A 23,028-nucleotide genomic window follows, 5' to 3' on the forward strand; every position below is an offset into this window, starting at 1 on the left:
CGCAGCAGGCACAAAAATGGACAAGCCAATGGCTGAGCGTCTGCCAGGTATATAAACAGGCAGCAGAGACCTCCAGAGTTGGGTGACCCCTAATTTGGCTGTTGTGAACAGGATCTGATCTCGAGGACTGTTACATCCATTCTTGTCTGCTGTGAAGGTAAAGAAATATCACCAAGATTATAAGTTTGTATGGAGGTGGAGAAGTTGGAGCAGGTATTTGGAGGCGTGTGCGGATTTGGATAAACATTCAAACATTTAGAATGAAGAAAATATCTCTTTTTGGCTGCCTTTTTTTTCCTGTGAAGGGTTTTGGACTTAAAGTCCGTGTTGAAATCAAAGGATAAATGCACAAGAATTCTGGAGGTGTTTGAATCCATATGATGCATTTTTGGGGAAAAAACAGACCTGCAGGGTATCAGGGGACTTTGCATTTTTTTGAGATTATCATCAATGATGTTGTAAAATGAAAAAAAAAAAAGAAGAAAAACCCAATGTTTTAGCATTGATTGCTGGCACGTAACTGTGTATCGCTACATATCTGTGCTCTCTGCGAATGGTTGTCACATTTGGACGCTGATTTATGTGGACAGGTGCGTCCCAGTTTGAGACGTGTAAGAGACTGAAGGCACTAATTCATCTCAGCCATTTAAAACTCTTAGCAAACTGCAGCAAAATGTCACTTTCACTAATTAAAATGATCAATACAATGTCCCAAATGCATTAGCATTGCATTATTTTATTGGTCACGTGATCAGCCAATCAAGGCAAGATGAAGCTACTTACAAAATGGTTAGATGTGCAGACAGTTAGAAGTAGACGGAGCTTGTTGCCTTTAGTGGACTGAAGGAGGCAGGTCAGACCCGTCAGGAGTTCAGCATGGCGACAACCAAGTGTTTGAACCAGCAGGGTGAGCTGTGATACAAGTGCGATGCAAAGATGTGTTTTCAACCGCTGCTACGTATGTAAAACATGACCAGCAGAGATCTCTTCATATGGATTCTGGTGTCAACGTGTAAACTGGAGAACGGAGGTTGTGCGTGTGTCAAGAGAATTTAAATACTACTCGTATACACGAAGGACATTTTAAAGAAAGGGAATACATTCAGACGTGCCAATGCTAAAAATACCCCGGCAACATGTGATCCTCCCCCGACTCCATTTCAACTGGACATCTGAGTCCCAGAGAATTGAGCGACACTTGTTACCAGGATTCCTTTGCCAACATCACTTAAACTCAGCAGCTGTCTTGCAGAAAATCTTATATCTAACACCACAACTCAGATCACCTTCACAGACGGTGTCTGATTGGGATCAATTGTTTTTTGATTATCCGGAAAATTCTGTTCATGTTTTCTCATCCTGCGTTTCCTTCTCTTTGCAGTGTTAGAAAGCAATCATGCCTTTCGGAAACACCCACAACAACTTCAAGCTCAACTACAAAGTTGAGGATGAGTTCCCCGATCTGTCCAAGCACAACAACCACATGGCCAAGATCCTGACCAAGGAAATGTATGGCAAGATTAGGGACAGGCAGACACCCAGTGGCTACACCTTGGATGACGTCATCCAGACTGGTGTCGACAACCCTGGTGAGCACTCAAACACCCAGCTGTCTGAACCTTTCTCACTTTAATCTGGGAATAAAATGACCAGATGAAGAAATGACAAACATCTTCTCATGGCTGCTTTCTGATTCTCATCCCCGCCTTCAGGTCACCCCTTCATCATGACTGTTGGCTGCGTTGCTGGTGACGAGGAGTCCTACGAGGTCTTCAAGGAGCTCCTGGACCCCGTCATCTCTGACCGTCATAATGGATACAAGCCCACCGACAAGCACCACACCGACCTGAACTTCGAGAACCTGAAGGTGCGGTACACTGGTTTCAGACAAAGAGCAGGAGGCTCTGTGGTTCATTATGTAGGCGTTTTAGAAACGTAGAAATCAGGAGAGAAGAAAAGACGTTCAGATGTCAAACCAAACACTTAGACAATCACATGATGCCCAGCTAATGAATCATTTTGTCATCAGGGAGGTGACGACCTGGACCCCGCCTACGTTCTGTCCAGCCGTGTTCGTACTGGCCGCAGCATCAAGGGATTCACCCTGCCCCCCCACAACAGCCGTGGCGAGCGCAGACTCATTGAGAAGCTGTCCGTTGAGGGTAAGTTATTAAAGCTTGTGAAGAGTTAAGCAGTCAGCTAGGCCTTCCACAAACAGGCTGAATGTGTCATTTTAGTATAAGAGGTAGAATCTACAGTGAAAGACATTCGAGACACTCAATAACATACCGTGTCCCTCCAGCTCTGACCAGCCTGGATGGCGAGTTCAAGGGAAAGTACTACCCCCTGAAGTCCATGACTGACGCCGAGCAGGAGCAGCTGATCACTGATCACTTCCTGTTCGACAAGCCCGTCTCTCCCCTGCTGACCTGCGCTGGCATGGCCCGTGACTGGCCCGACGGCAGAGGCATCTGGTGAGTACGACCACTAATTGTCAGCAGTCCGTCTGAGAAATCACCTGTGTGTGTGTGTGTGTGTGAGTGAGTGTGTTACTGTGCGCTGATCCATGGCGTCCATGTCCATCCAGGCACAACGACAACAAGAGCTTCCTGGTCTGGGTGAACGAGGAGGATCACCTGCGTGTCATCTCCATGCAGCATGGAGGCAACATGAGGGAGGTCTTCAGACGTTTCTGCGTCGGCCTTCAGAAGGTACGCATATATAAAAAAAAAACAAAAGGCCAAGAGTCACTGCTGGATGTTCCTCTGACTTCTTTCTTCTTCTATCCCAGATTGAGTCAATCTTCAAGAAGCACAACCACGGCTTCATGTGGAACGAGCATCTGGGCTACATCCTGACCTGCCCCTCCAACCTGGGAACCGGTCTGCGTGGTGGCGTCCACGTCAAGTTGCCCAAGCTGAGCACACACGCCAAGTTTGAGGAGATCCTCACCAGGCTGCGTCTGCAGAAGCGTGGCACAGGTACACATATATCCCGTCTTTAGCCTTTCCACCGGCGGACCGGCCTGGCAGGCCGTGCAGCGTTCTGAGCTGGAAGTGATGTGTACTCTGTCCCTCTTTCCTCTCCAGGCGGCGTGGACACCGCCTCCGTGGGTGGAGTGTTCGACATCTCCAACGCCGACCGTCTGGGCTCCTCCGAGGTGGCACAGGTGCAGCTGGTGGTTGATGGTGTCAAGCTGATGGTGGAGATGGAGAAGAAGCTGGAGAAGGGAGAGGCCATCGACAGCATGATCCCCGCACAGAAGTAAAGAGGGACAATCGTACGTTTATCTCGTGACCATTCATGTGCAATCAAGCTAGCTGACGTGCGCGCGGAGGAAACAGCTGCTCACCAAGAGACTCTCGACTCTGCTCGCCTCTTCTCTACCTTCCAGCTTTTTATTCTCTTTTTTTTTTCACGTTCACCTGTGTTGGTTGGTAACATCCTGGGATCAGCCTCCACTGAGCTGGGCTCGCCTGGCAGACGTGGCACCACCTACTTTTTCTTATAAAAAAAGTAAACATTATTGAAGCTGTTCACACTGCTCAATAAAACAAGTACCCCATGAAACCACGAAATGAATCACTTTCATGTTTTGTGTTGCAGCGATGAGAAACTGGAAATGACAAGCAACAAAATATTAAATTCACACAGTACTCACCTTGATCAGAAGCCACTGACAAACACTCAAGATTGCGTGCGGTAACTCTGACAACAGGAGACCAAAAATGAAGGAAAAGAAATGCCAACATCAGTGAATTTTATTAATCCTCAGCTCCTCGTTCTTCTTATAAACCACAACCACTCGTTCTCAGTTTACAGTTTGTTTCTGAGGGGAGGAATTAAACAGCAGAGCAGTGTCAAATTACTCATACAGGTCCAACTGTGTGTGTTCTTCAGTCTCTTTTGCATAACATCTTCCAAAATCACTTTTGAAATGACACTGCATGTTAAATACTGAGCCCCCTGGGGTCCTAATACTGTAACATCCACCATCTAAACCGTCTCCGAGCAGGTTCACACACATTACGCAACTACATCTTTTTCACAGTAGATTCCACCATGTTCATCCGTCAATATACTAAGAGTGAGTTGTTTTACACCAACTTATTTGCTTTTTCATTTTACCTCATTAATTCCTACCGAAAGGCTTCGCAAAACACCCTGGTTTGCGTTTGCGATCAGGAGACAGTGATGTGACATTTCTATGGCTTGAATGCAACCCAGGGCTTTCAACAGGTTCAGGTGTAAATTCAAGTTAAAGGAGAATCAAACTGCACGGTTCATTCCCAGTGTGAGTGTCCTCGCTGGATCTACAACTGAACATTTCTCTTCCACGCCGTCGTGGCGTGTCTAAATACTTGGGAGTGTACTGAGCCCATCCTCCAGCAAACAAGGTGGCGTGAAGTCGCTGTGTTTCACCCTGTTTGTTCTCGTGAACGGGGGAAGGGCCTGGCGCTACGTTAGGCACCGTTTCTTTGTATCAATTCATGTCTAAAAACGATCGTGTCTGCCAAGCTTCCAATCCTAGGTGTGCATCATGTTTCATTTTCCCCCCTAAAACCCAAACTCTGAAGTCATGCAGGATTGCAGGTTGGTTTTGTTCCCCATTGTCACTGACAGAATCTGCTTTAAACTAGAATTACTTCCCTTGCTCTAGCTATAAATAAACCTTGAGCTCTAAGATATATACTATATTCATATATTTTATATACAGTCATCAACTGACTGATATAAATCCTGTTTTTTTTTTAAAATGATATTATTCTAAAAAATAAATAAAGTACCTGTGCAAATATCCACAAATTGAAGTGTTTCACATTTAAGACATTGGCGCCCTCCAGTGGCTATTTCTGGGTATTACCTATACAGGTACACTGGAAGGAGCTGATTCAAGTCAAAGCAAAGTGCATTGAGGTCTATATTACCTAATGCTAATATACACCACAATGAAAAACGTCCAGGGAGAGGACAAGGACAGACTCCTGGTGTCCATATTGGGGTCTGCTTCTCAGCATGAGGAGGGGGACAGGTCAACCCCCGGCCCCCCACCCCCCCTCTGTGAAACAGCGCACGCCAAACAGGACTGAGAAGATGTCATACATGGGTCTACGATGTGTGGATGATGGCTGAGTGTCGCCCTGCGAGAGGACAGGGTCTCAAACGAAGAGCTGAAGAAGCCTCATTGTGACGTGGTCGTACGTGTGAAGGCGGTGGACAGGGTCAAGGTCGGAGTCCCTGTTAAATGTTAGGAGTCGGGGAGTTCATGATGGGTGGGGAAGGAAATGGGGGTGTTTTGGGTCACCATGAGCAAAGCCACAACTGAGAGATAGTATTAACAGTAAATCAGCAGCCAAACAACATGATCTCTGTAGCCTACGTAAATATCACAGTACGTTATTCACTAAAAACAGGGAGGGAGAATAGAAAGCTTTGTTTTTTTTCTGTCTCTCTTTTTTTTTCTTTTTACATTAAATATGCACTGTATGAAGGCGCTGGGGGTTGTTGGCTTTAAAGGCAACTGGACTAACAGGAAGAAAACACACTTGCCTTCATTGTGCCTTTCCAGATTCACAACAGCCCCCCCCCCCCACCCAAACAACCCACCCCCACCCTCACCCCTGCAGCCCACAGTCATCAGTAACCAGTTTATAGACTGTGCCACACACAGGAAAAGGTGAACATTTGGAGGTGCGTGTGTGTGTGTGTGTGTGTGTGTGTGTGTGTGTGTGAAGGTGAGAGGTTTCACTGCTTGGCCTGATCTGCTTTTGGTGTTTCTCATCAACACGCTGAGACGATGGCACGTGGCACACAACAAAAACCAAAGGGGTCGCATTGCCCTGGAAATAAACTCACAGCATCTCTGTCATGTTGTGGCGGTACGACTACGAGATTTCAAGGTTTTCAAGGTTTCGCACATTTGTGGCTCTCGCTTGCTTTAAATCACCTCTGATGATTTGAACAGTTAGAAAGATATTCTCAAGTATGTGCCTCTGCTGTCGCGTCTTCAGTGTAATGCTTTTGAAGAAAGGTGAAGGGAGGAAACGGGGCGGGAGGTCGGAAAAGTCCAAATGCTTTGAACAAGTCGTGCTGACGACGACCAACGCTGACATACAATGAATCCAGCCAATCAGAGAGCAGCATGTGAGCATGGGGCCGTTGCAGCTCTCTCCATTCAACCTGGTGGAGAGCCAGCATAGTAAAAGTATCCTGTGACAACTATGGTATGGAAGTTATATAACATCATTATGTTAAACCAAATCAGCTGTATTTAATTCTGTAGCAAGAATCGGAAATGGAGCACCGAAAGGGTTTGTTTGTTTCCCAATAAACATCTACATTTTTAATTTCTGCTCATTCCAGAGGCGACAACTCTCAGAAGATGTCACTGGCTTTTTTGTATTCCAGCCTCTGATTGGCTCTTTCACAGGCCCGTCAACGCTGCTCCCACTGACCTTAATCTGGTGCAGTCGTCAACGCTGTATGTACACCAATCAAAGCACTGCAGCCCTCCCTGGCTGCCTGTCTGATCACTGAGTTGGACCATATCCACGTTTGTGCATGTTATCGTCCCCGAGTGATGAAAAGTCAGCAGATAATCATCAATCAGGGGGTAGGATGGTGTACGTAGAGGTGACGTAGAAAAGAACCATTTCAACAAAACTGGTTAATGATGTCCGGCACACGAGAGATGATGGTTTTTATGTGGTGGTGAAAGTGACGGTTAACGGCTAACCCGTGGTAAAAACAGAGCAATAAATAACAAAATAAAGAGTCATTATGGCTAGAGTAGCAATAAAAAATATCCAACTAGATTCCGTCTGATCCAGGTCCAGTGGGTGCAGACGCTCAGTGAAGGAGTCGGCTGAGCTGCGTGGGGTGATTGGGTGGAGGGGGGGTGCCTCAGTCTGTGTGACTTTACGAGTCAGGTGTGTGCGTACGTGTGTGTGTGTGCGTGTGTGCGTGTGTGTGGGGGGGAGGGGGGTTGTCATGAAAGAGACAGAAGGAGAAGTCTTTTCTCTCGGGTCCAGCCCCTCACCCCTTCTATGCTATATTTTTTCTTCTAATTATCCCCCCCCCCCCTTTTAAGCACACACACATCACCACACACACACACACACACACACACACACACACACACACACACACACACAAACCCACACTCAACGCGAAAGACATCCTCCGTTCAAAGTTCAAGGTCCTTAGAGATTTGTGTGGCAATGTCCCGAAAAGCTAGCGGCGTCCCCCAGAGTCGCGTGTAACGCACCCCGTTAGAAGTCTCGCAGGTGCCCGTGGAAAGATGGCACACCTCGGCCTCGAAAGCCACGCGCCCCCCCGCCACGCCGTGGGTGCAGGAGAGCAGAAAGGGGCCGGCATGGTGGACCTGGCAGCCACATCCCAGCGCCGCCTCCCGCAGGGCCAGAACCACCTCCGCAGGGTCCCGCCGCCCACCACCTCTCAGATCCCAGCCACGTCCGACGGCCCGGGGCTCGGACGCTTTTTGATACCCAGGTAGATGGCAACTAAGGAGAGGGGGAGGGGGGGAAATCAGAAACATGTTTAGGCGTTGGCTGCTTTCTAGCAGTCTCATAAAACCAGAAAGGAACCGTCATCGCTCACTGACCTTGTGACCGCAAATCTCCTGATTCCCTCAGATTCATTTGTGACCCTGCAGGACAAACAGGCAGTGAGAGGTAATCCACAACGAGCCTTCTGACCCACAACCCCTCAGAGATGGCATTCAGTGGTGGATATCACACGGTGAGACCAAGCAAGCATCCAACTACAAGCTTACGATGTGTGGAGTGTCCTCACCTGACAGGAACACACGATTTAAAGCATGCAGACATAAACGCAGTCGTCCGAGTCTCACTTCCGTTCACGACACTACACATTCCCATCCAAACAACACATGGAACAAACACTAAATGACTTTCTACCCATCAAACGAGAATACAGAATGAAAACATAAAACGTTCTCATGGTACATTTACACCCAGGATCGTAGAAGACCAGTTAAAAGCAGTCTGCACCGACGATGAGTCCGATCTTGGGACTGAAGGTGAAATGACTCGTCCTCGACTGCAACCATGCAGGAGACCAAGTGTATGGGACCATGACAGAATGACGATGATGAACAAGTCATGCAGACAAGCAATAATTCATAGATAGAGGTATGAAGGAGTCAGGCAGACAAGAAAGAAGCCAGAGGCATGGGGACTTACTAACTGTTTTTGATCCTTGTGGAAGAGTACAACCCGAGACTGATTTGTTTGAGCCCTGGCGCTTGGATGGGTCAAGGTTGACCCTGATGCCATGACAAGGGGGAAAGCACAACAAGATAAGGATGGAGAAAAAGGGGGAGTACGGGGTAAGAGCAGGGGGTGGGGGTAAGAGAGAATATAATTGAATCACAGGAGAGCAAGTGGTGGAAAAGAGCACAGCGCATGAGCTGATTGGCAGGGATAAAGCTGAGGTTTGATAAGATTAGACATGTGTGATTATGAGGGCTGGGAGGGAGAGGGGAGCAGAGGATAATCCGGGGCCACAGAAGGTATGCCAAAAGGCCGGGGTGAATACAATGTTCTGATAAGCATGGATCCATATCCAGGCTGTGCTCAGGCTGAAAGGACGAGCTTCATAACAACGCCACATGTTTGATTTTCTGCTTTGCTTTGTGAATCATATTTTACATTTGAGCAGATGAAACAGCAGAACAAGACACACATTTGTAAGAATTTCAATCAGAGATGTCTGTGATACGATTGGATACACGAGGGCTGCAGCGGTCTAGAAATGTCCTCGCCGTGGTGTTAGGACAGCTCCACCTTGCTGTTCGAGGTAATACAGGGCGCTGTCTGTTTATGGATTTGTTTCCTTATTCTTAAAGCCTACAAGTATGTTTTAGTTGCAAGTAGTCTAATTTAATTTTATCCAAAAAAGTGATAAACACCACTCTAGTTAACAGCTTCTCCTCAGTGTCATTGTTCTGGATTGATTTGATTGGTCAGGACAAGAAGATTACAATGGCGTGGTGCTAGATTTACATGCTCTGTGCAGAGTTCTGGATGTCTAGAAGGTTTTTTTGTTCACGTTGGGAGAGATTTTAAAACAAAGAACAAAAAAAACAGTGTAATGGCGGTATACTGCAGTGTACCTCTACATATGGATTTTTTACAACCAGTGAAGGAAGTGATGGTCACTCCTTCCATTTGGACTGTGGAGGAGTGACGGGTGGATCTGATGAACACAAGTAGAAGAGCAGCAACCTTACTGGATCTGGATCCATCTGGATTCTGGTGTGAAGCTGCTAACAAAGTTAGCTTCATGATTCAAGTTTAAGTGTTAAAGTCATCTTAGTAGCTAACTGCATTGGTAGCATGGTAGCGACGGTAGCGAGGCCGCAGTAGCGGCTTACACTCGCCAGCACCAGATCCATATTTTAGGCGGTATCAGAGGTTTCTCTGATCCTGGTATTAGAACAACTCTAAATTCAAGCTCTGTGATGACAACATTGTGTCTAAATGACAAAAAGTTCCCCTCTATGGCGTCAAAGTGGAAAATGTATTTGTTAGTTCTCTGAACAGTTTAAAATATAGTTTCTTGCACAGCTACAGGAGAAGATCGATATCAGTTGTGTTGTACTTTAAATATTAAAGTGGAGCCAAAAGGCAATTAGCTTAGCTTAGCACAAAGACAGCAGTAGGGGCAAAGTTAAAAAACACACCTACCAGCACTACAAAAAGCTGGATCTTTATGTGTCTCACTCGTTAAATCAGTACAAAAACCCAAATGCTAAATTGTTTGAGATTTTACGAGGTCACTTTGGTTTTCTTTTAAGGAGAGCCAGGCTAGCCCTTCCTCATGTTTCCAGTCTTTATGTTAAGCTTAGCTAACGTGTCTCCCATATTTAACGGGCGTGGTATCGATGGCGTCTTACTTGCGAGTGAGTTTGGAGGTCAGCTTGGTGAAGAGGTTGGAGGTTGCCCTGGTGCGGGCGTGGGGCAGGGGGCTGGCGTCATGGTGGGACAGGGTGGGTGAGGTGGGCGGGGCCGAGTAGACCGGCGGCCCGCGGTCCCTCAGCTGTCCCCCGTGAAAGGTGCTGCGGATGGTGGAACCTCGGGTCAGGCGGCATCGGTCTGAAGAGGAGGAGGAGGAGGCGGCAGCTCCGGCGCCGGAAATGCTGAGCGTGGAGGGAGACGCTGCAGGCAAGCGGTGGCCCAGGGAGCTGCAGGGGGATCAGGGAGGGTTACACTTTAGTGTGATCACTCAAAAAACACTACTTGTACTTAGAACCTCAAACAAAGGCTCATGTTTCTGCTCCGTCATGAAAAGCCAGAGTGAAATCTTCTGTAAAACCTTCACAGAAGCCTGTAAAACATGACTTAACTAAAAATAAAAAGATAATATAGTGTACAAAGTGTTAAAGAGAGCAGAATTATGTCAGTGTTTTGTTGTTTGAGGTTTTGACTACAGAGTTTCATTATAACAGAAAAAACTGTATGCGAGCCCATTATTTGCTTTTTTTTAAATGTCTGGATAAACTTTCCATACATTGTGCTGACAAAATACTATTCAAAATTCATTTAATAAAAAGCAGAGCTGCTTTTAATGGACTTCTTTTGGACTCTCCACCAGTACTGACATTACAATCTGCTGCTTCTCTGTACAACGTTGTCTTTCGGCCATCTTTGCTTCTAGTCTATTTCCAGCTTTAGCTGAATGATGGAAGAAATGTGGGCACCATGTTAGTAGAGAGAAGGTTAGTAAGCTTCTAAGACACCAAACATACTGGAAAGTTCTATTTCAGATTTTCACACATCCTCCAAACTGCTGCCTCTTTGGGGAAATACTTCCAGGCCAAATAACTAGAGCCTCCATCTTGCAACTAGATTTTAGAATTCATGTAGGATTCGAGCCTTTATGGCATTGCATTTACAATGGATCCATATAACGATTTGCTGATGTGCTCCCCCCATAAATACTTTCCCACACTGCAAAAATGGAATTTCAAGAAAGTAAAAAAAGCCTTGTATCAAGAAAATAAGTCTTATTTTTTGTCCAAAAAGAATATTAATCTTGTCAAGCAAGTTTTGCATTAGAAAAAATATCTCATTTTAAGAAAGTATGCCTTACTTTTTCTTGATAAGATATTCCAGCTAATTTTGAGCTAGAATGAACCAGAAAAAGAGTATAAAAATGTTTTACGATCAAACCCAGCGGGGCACCAAGATTATTTGCCTTATTTTAAGAGTAAGACCATTTGCACAACATCTCAATTCAAGAATGCCATGAAACAAGGACAAAAGTTTTTATTATTAATATTTTCATTTTCATTACAGGACAGTTGCTTGGTGAGATTGAAAACCATATGGGATATTATGCTGCAAACCAGCTGCAACATGATGTTTAGTTGCTATGCTGCTACAATAACTGATGTATTATTATTTTGATAGTGAGGTTCAAATCAAAACTGGCTTTTCAATCTGTTTGATTATGATGGATCTGGAATGCAGAAGTGCCCTTTTTTTTTTGGATGTTGAATTGAGCAATGCAAAGTTAATAAAAAAAATTAACTGGGGCGGTCGGTGGCGCAGTGGATAAGGCAGCCGCCCCATGTACGGAGGCTTAGCCTCGACATGGAGATCAGTGGTTTGACTCCCGGCCCGGCAATTTCCTTCACGCATGTCTTCCCCCTTTATCTCCCCTTTCCACACTGTCTCTCTCATAATAAAAATAAAAAAGGCTTGCATGGCACTCCAGCCATAAAAAAAAAAATAATAATAATTAACTGAGAAAGTTTCAAGTCAAGTATCTTGATTTAAGACATCACTTTTATATTTGTTATGCTGTTTTAAGAAATTATGTCTTATTTTAACTACTTTTATGCTCATTATCAATCCCAGATTAAGGTGTAATTTCTTAAATTAGTAAAGAGACTTAAATTCTAATTTTGAGTAATTTAATCTTGAATTAGTGTTTTTTTCATTGCTTGTTTTAGAAGAATTTGGATTAGTTTAAGATTTTCTGTCTAGTTTAAAGTCTCATTTTAGTCTTTCGGAGCTAAGAAATTTGGGCTTATTTTAAGAATTGCTTGTCAAGCAAAAAAAGCTTACCCCATTGGCAGATTTTTTTGCTTGATACAAGATAATTTGATTGAATATGAGAATATTTTACTTCTTTCTAGAAGGGCTGTTTTTGCAGTGCAGTTAACCGACCTGTTGATGACACAACACAAAGCCGTACCTGTTGTCTTTGCCGTTCTGCAGAAGGGAGTGTCTGTCAGCGCCCGAGCGGTCGGTGCACACATATGTATTCCTGCGTGTCATGGCGCTCCCAGGGATGTTATTCTACACAGATACAGACATTTCATGTTCACTGGAGCCAGTCCCACCACACACTGGTACAGGATTACACACATGTGTTTTCTCCTGCCATGCATACTCATGTAGAAAACACATACACACTAACTCAACACTGTAACATCTTGGAGTCTTTGCATTTTCGGGTGGATCTGATGAACACAAGCGGCAGAGCAGAACCCCGAGGAGCAACCTTACTAGATCTGGATCTCATAATTCAAGGTCAACTTAACAGCTATGTGTTAAAGTCATCTAAATGGCTAACTAAATTATTAGCCATGGTAGCGGCGAAAGCATACCCTATCTTATGATCTGTTTGACTCTATTTGGACCATAATTTCCTAAATGAAAATCAAGCTGGATTGAAGAAGACTTGAAACTAGAGATTGAGACCATAAACTCATGTTTAGAATGTTTACTGAGATAATAAATCAAGAGAGAAATAGGACCATTTTCTCATTGACTTCTATACAATCAGACATCTTTTTACAACCTGAGGAGTCGCCCCCTGATGGCCAGCAGAGAGAATGCAAGTCTAAGGCACTTGAGATGTGGCTTCACCTTTCAGAACCGAAGGTTGCTTCCTGGTGTAAAGTTGGTCCAAAGTGTTTAAAATTAAAAGTGAGAAAGCTGTTGACATGGCCTTGGCAGCCATATTGCATGAAGTCAAAATGGAGGGAGGTGAAAATAAATGAGAATGTAAAACACACAAATTTGAGAAGCTCTCTTGGTAATTTTGCACAGATCTTTGAGATGTTCTCTATTCATTCATTCATTCATCTCGGCAGTTCAGGCCTAAACATCTGATCATGAGGTGAAAATGACAATTTGTTAGGATTGAACGTCCAGCGTCTTTGGCTACAGTTCCTTTTCCCACTTACCTGGAGCTCTTTGGCACTAAAGAAATGGTCTGAATGATGATGGTGAGAGAAACAGGACCCCTTTTCTAGGATTTCTAAATGGATTTGTCTCACATCAGTCACTTACCGTTGTGGCGGTCATGTCTTTGCGGCGGTCTGGGATCTCAGACTTGTTGGGGTTGTTGGCGCTGCTGACCATCGGGCTAGAGGGAGGGAGGCTGTGGCTCCCCATCACGCTGCAGCTGGCCTTACGGGAAGGCATTCGTCCCTCCCGCAGCTCACGCTCGCCCGTGCTCGTGGGGCTCCGTTTGGGGTGCATGACGGGCATGGAGGGCCCGCCTTTGTTGTGGAGGACAGCAGAGCACACACACACAGAGACTCGTATAAGGAATATTCTGCATGAAGGACAGTGGCTTAGATCCCCTCCATAGAGTCGAAAAGAAAATTAAAGTACTCATGAATACAGGGCTCAGATAGAGAAAGTTAGAGAAGAGACTCACAGAAGTCACTGTGTCGCCGCTGCCTGTGGTAGGTGGAGGCACTGCGCTGGGACTTGCTATGTGAGGAGGAGGTGGAGGAAGAGGAGGAGCCAGTGGCTGAGGAGTGCTTGTTGGTCCCGTTGGTGATGGGGCTGGGTCGTACCCTCGCCAGGGACAGGCTACTGGCGGTGCGAGCCTCGCTGGCCTCCTAGCGGCACAGAGATACGTGTTTAAGAGGGAGGGATGGGTGATTGAGGGTCGCTGGGCTCCAGTCTCCCCCAAAACAAAGCTTCAAATCACAGCTCTGATAAGAGAGGCTGACTGAGTGACCAGATAAATAGCACTGAAAACTGTCAAGCACCAAATGTTGGCATTGAATACTTGGTCAGATTCATGTTTAGTTGTGTTGAAACCAGAGATTTCCTTTGTTTTTAATGTAAACCACAGATAACTAACCAGAATTAGGGATGAACCAAGTATTGGCTAACTGTGCTTGTGTACTTGTACCTGTAAAAACGACTCGATACTACCTGATAGTTAACTTCTCATCAGGTGAAGCTAATAAACCGTCCCTTTCGAATGATAATCCGATGTACGCATGAAGCAATAGTAACTGGCTAGGTGTGAACGTAGCAACTTCAGCTTACTTAAGGTAGGCTGACCTTTAAGGTGGACCAGCTATACTCCTTTATGTGAGTTTTGCTTGTTTTTGTTAGTTAATATTAATATTTATTTTAGTTGATTTACTGATAGCACAATTAAACAGTTAATTATAAATATTCCGACTGCAAACCAAAGAATCTAACATGGTAAGAGCTGCTAGAATGATTCAGAAATTGTGTCATTGCATAGTTTATATATATATCCCATAACAGTGGCGCTCTAATGTAAATAACTCACATCGCCTTTGCGGCCCAGTAGTAAGTAGGTGGCGGTGACTTCATTGTATTTCTGATTGAGCAGAGAGTCCTTGATTTCATCCGAGGTGAAGCCCATCCCCACCATCACCTCTGAGGAACACAAACAACCACGTATGAAAGGCAGGAAACAAGAGCAGGTTTGAGATGGTGAAGGCCTCGGAGTAGTACCGGCGGCCCAGCTGACTCACCTATGCGAGCTGGATCACTGAAGTCTTCAACAGGTTCTATGTGAGGCTTCAGGTCATCCCCATCATACCCTGAATTGATCCACTTATCCTTCATGACTTGCTGAAGAGACAGAGATACAGAAGTTTAGTTCTGTTTGAATGCCATGTGAGCTGAGTGACACCTCGTGTGCTGTGTGCTCTCACGTCTAGGGTGCAGCGTTTGGTGGGGTTGAGCACCAGGAACCGGCGAAGGATCCCCTCACAGTCTGTGGACATATAGAAGGGCACGCGGTACTTTCCCCTCAGGACACGCTCCCTCAGCTCCTATTGGCCAAATCCACACAAAGCACATTACAAATGTAAACTCTGCAAACACAAATCAAGTCTTTGAAATGGAACAGACTTGTTGTAGCCGCTGTGATGCATTTGGTTGCCTCCGAAGGACGCCGCCGGATTGGGACACAGCTAATACATCCAATGCTACAAACTGGCCCTTTATCTGTGTCTCACAGAGCTGCAGGTATGATGTTTTTTTGAAGTACAATCAGGAATCTAGCAACACACTGGACAAAAACAATTTAGCAAAAAATAAACAAATATGAATTATGCTAATTTTTAAGCAAGCTATTCTTCTCAAATAACAGCACTTTAATGATTTTTGAAACATAATGGTGAAGCAATCTCCAGAAATAAAAAGCTGATGTTCGGCTATAACGAAGTACACCACAGTCACATGAGCCTATAAACAAGACCAGGCTGTAAAGGCGGACTCGTCAGCATGATGATGTTTCGTAGTCTCATTAAGCCACATGTAAAAATTCATGAGAGGGGTATTTGCCGACATATTTTAGAATATTTCTATAAACATTAAAATCTCTTTAAGCTTTGTTGACCAAGGCTCACAGACTCAGGGGGAGCAGGCAGGACACTGGAGGATTAAGCTAGCTCGGACTGCATTCATTCAGAATCCGGCACCTTTCTGCACAATAAGATGTGGATGTATGTATTGTGCTTTCTCACTGAAAACACAACTGTGTATCTGAGTACCCTCCGGACCCTGAATGTCCTCAGACAGACAGTCCCTCCTCCCATCCACTTGCCTTCAGGTTCTGCCCGTCAAAAGGCAGTGAGCCGCTGACCAGCGTGTAGAGGATGACTCCGAGACTCCAGACGTCCACCTCGGGCCCGTCATACTTCTTGCCCTGGAAAAGCTCGGGGGCGGCGTAGGGCGGCGAGCCACAGAACGTGTCCAGCTTGTTGCCCAGCGTGAACTCATTGCTGAAGCCAAAGTCGGCGATCTTGATGTTGGCGTCGGCATCCAGCAGAAGGTTCTCCGCCTGAGTCATACATGTATTGATGCAGAGGAGGAGAAGGAGGCGGGACAGCAGGAGGGAGAGTGGGCAGAAAAGTAACAGAGACAAAGGCGTTGGGGGTTAGAAGGGGGAGTCATGGAGGAAATAGTTGGATGGGGGCAGAGAAATGAGAAAGCAGGAGGACACAAGAATGGAGTTGTGATGAAGAAAAAAGAAAGCATGCATGAGGGCTCCCCCTCATGGGTGGAGCAGGCGTGTAGTTCAGCACCATGGATACTGTACATGACTCTTACTAAGGCTGCACCATCTATCATGTGCACATGTGTAACAGTCACATCGTAGGACGTACGATGTTAGCAAATTACCATTTTTACCGGAAACCATTAACACTTGAAGCCAATGTAACTAAAACTTCTGTGCTTTACTTGATTTCTAACAAACATTTTGCTAAACTGTAAACACAACTCACTGCTTCACACCTGGATACTTTCCACGCTGCCTACCTCAAGACAACATTGCATGTGGTGTGGATGAAGTCTTATGGCCAGACCATAGACTGTATAAGAAGTGGGCGTCGTCATGGTGAGGTCACCTATTGGTTTGTGGACTATGACTTTGAAGCTTTGAGTTCAGCATTTTGACCGTCGCCATCTTGGAATGTTTGCAACCAGTGAAGGAAGTGACCATATTTGGACTGTGGAGGAGCGACGGGTGGATCTGATGAACACAAGCAGCAGAGCGGCAACCTTACTGGATCTGGATCCATCTGGATTCTGGTGTGAAGCTATAATCTATAATTCAAGATCAACTTTACAGTTAAGTGTTAAAGTCATCTTAGTAGCTAACTGCGTTGGTAGCGTGGTAAAGACCTGTCTATCACCAGGTAGCCCCGCCCTAAAGCATCCCCTACTTCCTTGTCTGGTGGACTCTAAATGGACCATAATGTACTAAATTAACATCATGCTGGATTGAAGAAGACTTGAAACTAGAGATTGAGACCACAAACTCATGTTTACAATGTTTACTGAGATAATACATCAAGTGAGAAGTAGGCTTATTTTCACGAGTCGTCCCCTGATGGTCAGCAGAGAGAATGCAAGTTTAAGGCTCTTCAGCTTTGGCTTCACTTTTCAGAACTGGAGGTTGCTGCTGGGCGAAACCCACAAAGAAGGCGAGTTTAAGTTACGGTCATTTTTTTTTTCTTCAACAAACTCAAAATCAATAGTTATTGGTATTTTTGCTGTTGGATATTTTTTCATTAACTTTATTTTTTTGATATGTCATCACCAATGTGTTTATGATTAAATTGTTTACGAGAGCACAAAAATGTTTTGCTTAATTTTGCTATCAACATGCACCGGATTGATGCATTTATCTTTGTGGTGAAGATTCCTGTATTTTTTCCATATCGCAGAAATAAAAATATTGCAACTGAATTTTTTTTCCAATATGGTGGAGCCCCAAATCATACTGTTTGTGTTTAGGAATGTAATAATCTATTAGAAGAGGAGCCGGCGCTCACGCTTTTACACTCATCAGTGTTTTACTGTGTGATTAAGATGCTAAAGGACCCTTTCAACAGACACAGATTAAGACTAGTCCCAGATTATAACTTTCTGTCCAGTGTAATCTGTCAGTGGAAGAAATGTCCTAGTCTTGGACAAGCCTTAATCCATCCAGCTCTGACAGCAGCCTCAAAACATCTTCTGAGCTTCTCACCTTCAAATCTCTGTGGACAATGTTCTTCGTGTGGCAGTAGTGGACAGCGGACACGATCTGTTAAGACGAGGAGAAGAAGCTGAAGTCCTGACACGTCATTGTGAGGATTGGTACAATGATGGCATGAAGAGGAAACGTCTCCATACCTGTCGAAATTTGGCTCTGGCTTCAACCTCCTTCATTCTCCCATGAGACACGAGGTAGTCAAACACTTCACCTGTGAGCAGCAGAGATGGATCAGTCCGGTCAGAAAGCCGGGAGCATTATAGCCATACTGTTATTTGATTATATATCGCTGATGTGCACAATCAATACCAATCGCATCCCGCAGGTATTAATATTAATAAGGTACACGTGCTGTCAAGGTGTCAACTTTTCTGTCCTAAAGGGAAATTTTCAATTTCAATCAAAACAGAGGAACAGATGAAAGGTCATTCCCCTCTTTTTCCCTTTCAAAACAAACACAAACATAAAGCCCACTCCTTTTCTGACCCCCAGCCCCTCATAATTATTACTGTACATTCCCTTACATGTTGTCTAATGACCACTATGTTTGAGTGGCTGCTAGATGATTTGGATTAACAGAGAGAACTGTTGAATATACTGTTTATGAAGAGAGAGAGGACATTTTGGTTTTCAGGCACCACTACAATTCCCTAATGCCTCCATTATGGTCTTTTTATCCCCAACTTAAAGTCATATGGGCTTGAAAGAAAGCCACGTTTGAAACTGCGTCGGTGACATTCTCCAAGGTCACAGTGAACAAACGATACAGTTGAGGCCAGAAAAACAAGATTGGTGACAAGAAACCGACACAAATAGAACCATAAAAGAGACCAATGGAAGCAAAAAGAAAAGGAGAGCAGCCTGGGTTGCTATGTGCTGGCGTTACTTCTGAAATTTAGTTTGAAGCATAGACTGTATATAAGAAGTGGACGTTGTCATGGTGACGTCATCCGTTGGTTTGTGGACTAAGGTTTTGTAGCCTTGAGTTCGGCATGTTGGTCGTTGCCATCTTGGAATTCTTTAAACAACGTAATTTACATTGCAATAGCACCAAAAATGTGCCTTAAAGCATCCCTGGATTTCTGGTCTGTTGGACTCTAAATGGACCATAATGTACTAAATGAACATCATGCTGGATTGAAGAAGACTTGAAACTAGAGATTGAGACCATAAACTCACGTTTACAGTATTTACTGAGATAATAAATCAAGACAGAAGAAGGCTCATTTTGTCATTGACTTCTATACAATCAGACTTCTTTTTGCGACCAGAGGAGTCACCCCCTGATGGTCAGTAGAGAGAATGCAAGTTTAAGGCATTTCAGCCTTGGTTTCACTTTTCAGAAGTGGAGGTTGCTGCCTGATTTGAAGTCAGTTTAAAAAGCAGCAGCATTACAGAGGCTGCTAAGTTATTTATGTTGTGGCTACATTCTCTTATTCAAAAGATAACAAAATCATAAAATCATTTTAATTGATTTTGACAATGCAAATAAAGTGTTTCCCAAAATGTTTTCCTACAAACTGTATTTCAGCTTTAGATAAAAATAAACTTTAAATGTCTGTGCTTTTGCAATTTTAACCTGAACCACTGTGTTTGGACTCAACTAAACTATCAAATAATCCAAATCCCGATCACACACATAGAAACTCCCTGTTGGAGTTGGAGCTGCATTTAGGAGACGCACTTCCACCCAAACCTGTAACCTGCTGCATCCTAGTATTTCCTGGACGTGACCGCCGGCGTACTCACCTCCACTGGCGTACTCCATGATTAGGTAAAGGGTCTTATCAGTCTCAATCACCTCGAACAGCTGCACTGTAGCCCAAAACAGAATCAGATTAAAATCAAATAGATATCATGAAATCCTGCTCACATTATGAATAACAGCACAGCTGCCTGCCTGTCTGTCTTAACACCAAGGAAGCCGCTGTAATGCTGTGGGGGGTTGTGATCCATATGGCATTTCAGCTTTATCAAAGCCAACCTGGTGACCTCTATATGAAGCCTGGGAGGCTGCTTGCTGCATTTCGGTCAATGAATGCTCTGGAGCTTACTGAAAGCATTACACTTCTGTCTGGTCACCCATATGGAAGTAAAACACACACACACGGACGCACAATCAGACGCACATCATAAAGCCCATCCAGATGTATGCATGTGCCTTACCTATGTTTGGGTGATTTAAGCCTTTCATTATTCGTACCTCCCGAAAGAGCTGGGGAGAAGAAACACAGTTTTAATGTCTTGATCATATTAGACGGATATAATGTTGCTGCCCTTTAATGTAACATTGGCTCTCAAAATTGGTGTAAATCTGTGTTATAAAGTGAAGCAATCAGGGTATGATTTACAGTTTACATGACGGAGAACAAATGTCTTTATGTCCCAGGTCAGCATGACATGTGACAAAGACATGGTGGTTCATTTCAACAGCTGAAATAGTAACTCACACATTTGTACACATTATTACTTTTTAAAATTTGATGTTAAATATTTTTCTTGTAAATGTACAATTGTATCCCCTTAACATTCATCATCATCACGGCCTCTCAAACCAAATCCACCGACTCTCAGATGTGGATCATTACCGAAAAACATTTGAGGCCCAAAACAAAAATCTGTCCACTAGTTTTACCTGAAATAAGTTGAAGAGATTCCTGACAAACAGGGAGTGATAACCTCCTTTTCAGAAACTAAGTCCTCTTTATTGTCAGTGAGCAGATTGAAACAGTAAACATTTTAACCACGAATCCTCTCCTGTTCATTTCTTACATTAAGACAGTCTGTTTGAATTGCAAGTTTGCTGAAAATGTATGTTTAAATGCACAAATAAGGCATCATCTTATCAATTCTTTGCAAAGTTGGATATATTTCGAGAACAGAAATGTGACCATTGGATAAAGCTGGTTCGAAATTATTGCTCCATTTGTTGCCATATGAACAAAGGTTTTCAAAGAGGGAATATTTTATATCTTTCCATGACAATGTTGTATAAATGAGGCTATGAATGATATATGAGCCCTCAATAAAATCCTTCAGAATAGACAGGAATGACAGTGTAATGTTTGTTGGATGAAGTGGAAATTTCTGTCGGAGAATAAACTAATTTAGAGAAAACGTCCTTTAAATATATGGTGTAAAATGATTAGGGTTAAACAATAAACTAATAGATATCACAATAAACATCTCCAGTTCATTACTGACATTAAGACAATTATTTTTTGTATTACAAGTTTTCTGGACTTATTTACAGGAATATTTACATACTGTAACAGGGGAACACCAAAGTCAGCAAAGCACCGCTTCAATCATACAAGAAAACGTTGTGTGAAGCCTTTTGTCACTCTGGAGGAAGCTGGAAATGTCCTCATGTGATGTCACTTGAGTCAGTGTTTGAAAATTAACAAAATCTGCAAGGTGTTGAGTTTACCAGACATTCGTGGCTACTAGCCTTTTTTTTTTTTTTAAACTGAGCCTGACAAAGTTCTGTTTGAATACACCACTTTACAGATGAAATGGCCATTAAATGTGCTATTTCTTTGTTTATCATAATCAATCTAATCAATTCAGCTGCTGAGATCAAACTAAAACCCTCAGAGAGATTTGTGACCAGGACAAGCACTCATTTAGACTTTTGTCCTAAAACACTTCAGTCTCTGATATTCATCCAAAGGGGAGTTTGTGAGGACCAAACCTCCGGGCAGAGTCGATGAGTCATCTGATGGATGCAAAATGAACCAAAACTGACATCCTGACTATAAACTATCAGCCCAGTAAGTCAACAAAGATGAGTCTCCATCTTTTTGACCTCAGCTGCCTATTACACCAGGAAGACGACCTCTGGTGGCGTCTGATGGTCACTACAACACATCACATCAACACAGCATCACAGAAAGAACAGGGTCGGGATTCATGACGCTATTTAAAATGTTCCCGTGGTGATTTCTATATATGGTGGTATACTGTAACACTGGCCGAGCCGACTCCACACCGTTAAATACCACGACAAATGTGATGAACCTGCAGCCAGAAACAGAGATTGTCGTCTCCGTTTCCGGCTGTGAGACGTACGCTGAGAGATGGATGTGAACACTGTCAGAGCAGAGCAGGGGACTCCATTTGAGCCAGCTCCCCTGGTTTCATGTCTAGAACAGTAAACTCCCTCAACCAAAGGCCGTCGCAGGAAACCAGTGACTCTCCTCCACAACATCAACTCCCGACTGGAAAAAAAAAAAAGATGGTGCGATAAGCTTTTCAATCCTCCCCCTCTCCTGTTTTCCGAAGTGCCTCCCTCCCTCCCCCCTTCATTCAATGCCTCCAGCAGTCTTCTCCTCAAGCACTGCCACAACGTCACTGTTGCCATAGCGACCCAGGTATTAAGACCGGGCTCTTTTCCCAGCTTCTCCAGCTGTGCTAGAGGGAATCTTGGGATACGTTGTGCCGAAGCGTCTCATCATCCCGGCATCCCATTAATCCCCTGCTCGTCACGGCAGGGCTGAGCGGTCAGATCCGTCAAAACAATAAACAATCCCCCGGCAACATGTTCGACCCCGGTCACCGTTAATCACCGCAAATAAATAGCAGCGGTACGATAAAGCTGACAGGGATGGACAGTAAAGGCTGCTGGCTTTAATTAACAATCCAGCAGATGGAAACAAGTAGCATTAAAATGTAAGTTTCATCTCCTATTAAATGTATTAAGTGACTCAATCTAATTCCTCAGTGACACACATTTGGTTATTCTTATTCTGGTTCGTCAGAATAAAGATCTCCTCCTGTAATCTGACGTTTCCTCCACGGATATTGAAGTTTGATTTGACTTCCCTCTTCCTTTCTTCCTCCCCCTATACAATACATCTCCCTCTTCGTCTCCCCTCTACATACGTTACAGTCCAGATTATGCTAATATGGGCTCTTTCATCTCTTCAGTACTAAGGATTTTCTCTAGCCCACGGGTACGTAAAGAAACCCGCTATCACCGGCCGATTGTGAGAGTCTTCTCTCCAACCAGCCACCAATCCTTCGCTTCGGTCCTCAATCCTGTCCTAAATGTTGGACCATTGTCTCTCACAGCAGCCAGGCCAGTTCAGAGAGAAAGCAGGAGGGATGCTCATGGGATAACACACAAATTGGGGCTACAGCATCTAATATCCTGCCAGGTAGAACAGAAAATTCATTTTCTTTCATGATACAAGCATCAGA

The 23,028-nt window shown here is 44.2% G+C and overlaps 2 protein-coding genes across 3 annotated transcripts in view; one reads left to right on the forward strand and one right to left on the reverse strand.

Annotated features, from left to right (window-relative positions):
- Positions 1-3,539, forward strand: ckma (creatine kinase, muscle a). Its single transcript, XM_084029566.1, has 8 exons — positions 1-157; positions 1,382-1,589; positions 1,713-1,867; positions 2,030-2,162; positions 2,303-2,474; positions 2,588-2,711; positions 2,792-2,981; positions 3,090-3,539. The coding sequence occupies exons 2-8, from the start codon at positions 1,397-1,399 to the stop codon at positions 3,266-3,268; spliced, it is 1,146 nt and encodes a 381-aa protein (XP_083885692.1). The 5' UTR covers positions 1-157; positions 1,382-1,396; the 3' UTR covers positions 3,269-3,539.
- mark4a (MAP/microtubule affinity-regulating kinase 4a) overlaps positions 3,396-23,028 on the reverse strand; it is a 26,900-nt gene continuing 7,267 nt past the window's right edge. The window contains exons 4-18 of one of the 2 annotated variants that reach the window (XM_084029564.1): positions 19,993-20,041; positions 19,576-19,641; positions 17,967-18,037; positions 17,821-17,877; positions 15,889-16,125; positions 14,993-15,112; positions 14,810-14,909; positions 14,602-14,711; positions 13,723-13,909; positions 13,350-13,561; positions 12,247-12,350; positions 9,941-10,228; positions 8,226-8,308; positions 7,625-7,669; positions 7,221-7,523 (exon numbers count right to left, since the gene is read on the reverse strand). In XM_084029564.1, coding sequence (XP_083885690.1) covers positions 7,459-7,523; positions 7,625-7,669; positions 8,226-8,308; positions 9,941-10,228; positions 12,247-12,350; positions 13,350-13,561; positions 13,723-13,909; positions 14,602-14,711; positions 14,810-14,909; positions 14,993-15,112; positions 15,889-16,125; positions 17,821-17,877; positions 17,967-18,037; positions 19,576-19,641; positions 19,993-20,041 — 1,794 coding nt within the window. In that variant the 3' untranslated portion in view covers positions 7,221-7,458. Of the gene's footprint in view, positions 7,524-7,624; positions 7,670-8,225; positions 8,309-9,940; positions 10,229-12,246; positions 12,351-13,349; positions 13,562-13,722; positions 13,910-14,601; positions 14,712-14,809; positions 14,910-14,992; positions 15,113-15,888; positions 16,126-17,820; positions 17,878-17,966; positions 18,038-19,575; positions 19,642-19,992; positions 20,042-23,028 lie in introns of both variants that reach the window. The other variant, XM_084029563.1, reaches the window with a different exon arrangement.

This window comes from Eutrigla gurnardus (genome assembly GCF_963514095.1).
Source record: "Eutrigla gurnardus genome assembly, chromosome: 15".
NCBI classification, from domain to species: Eukaryota; Metazoa; Chordata; class Actinopteri; order Perciformes; family Triglidae; genus Eutrigla; species Eutrigla gurnardus.

Excerpts from the sequence above, each read along its gene's own strand:
- ckma (XM_084029566.1), top strand. The coding sequence starts at position 1,397 with ATGCCTTTCGGAAACACCCACAACAACTTCAAGCTCAACTACAAAGTT. Across the intron at positions 1,590-1,712 it reads GACTGGTGTCGACAACCCTG|GTCACCCCTTCATCATGACT; the intron begins GTGAGCACTCAA and ends CCCCGCCTTCAG. Across the intron at positions 2,475-2,587 it reads CCCGACGGCAGAGGCATCTG|GCACAACGACAACAAGAGCT; the intron begins GTGAGTACGACC and ends ATGTCCATCCAG.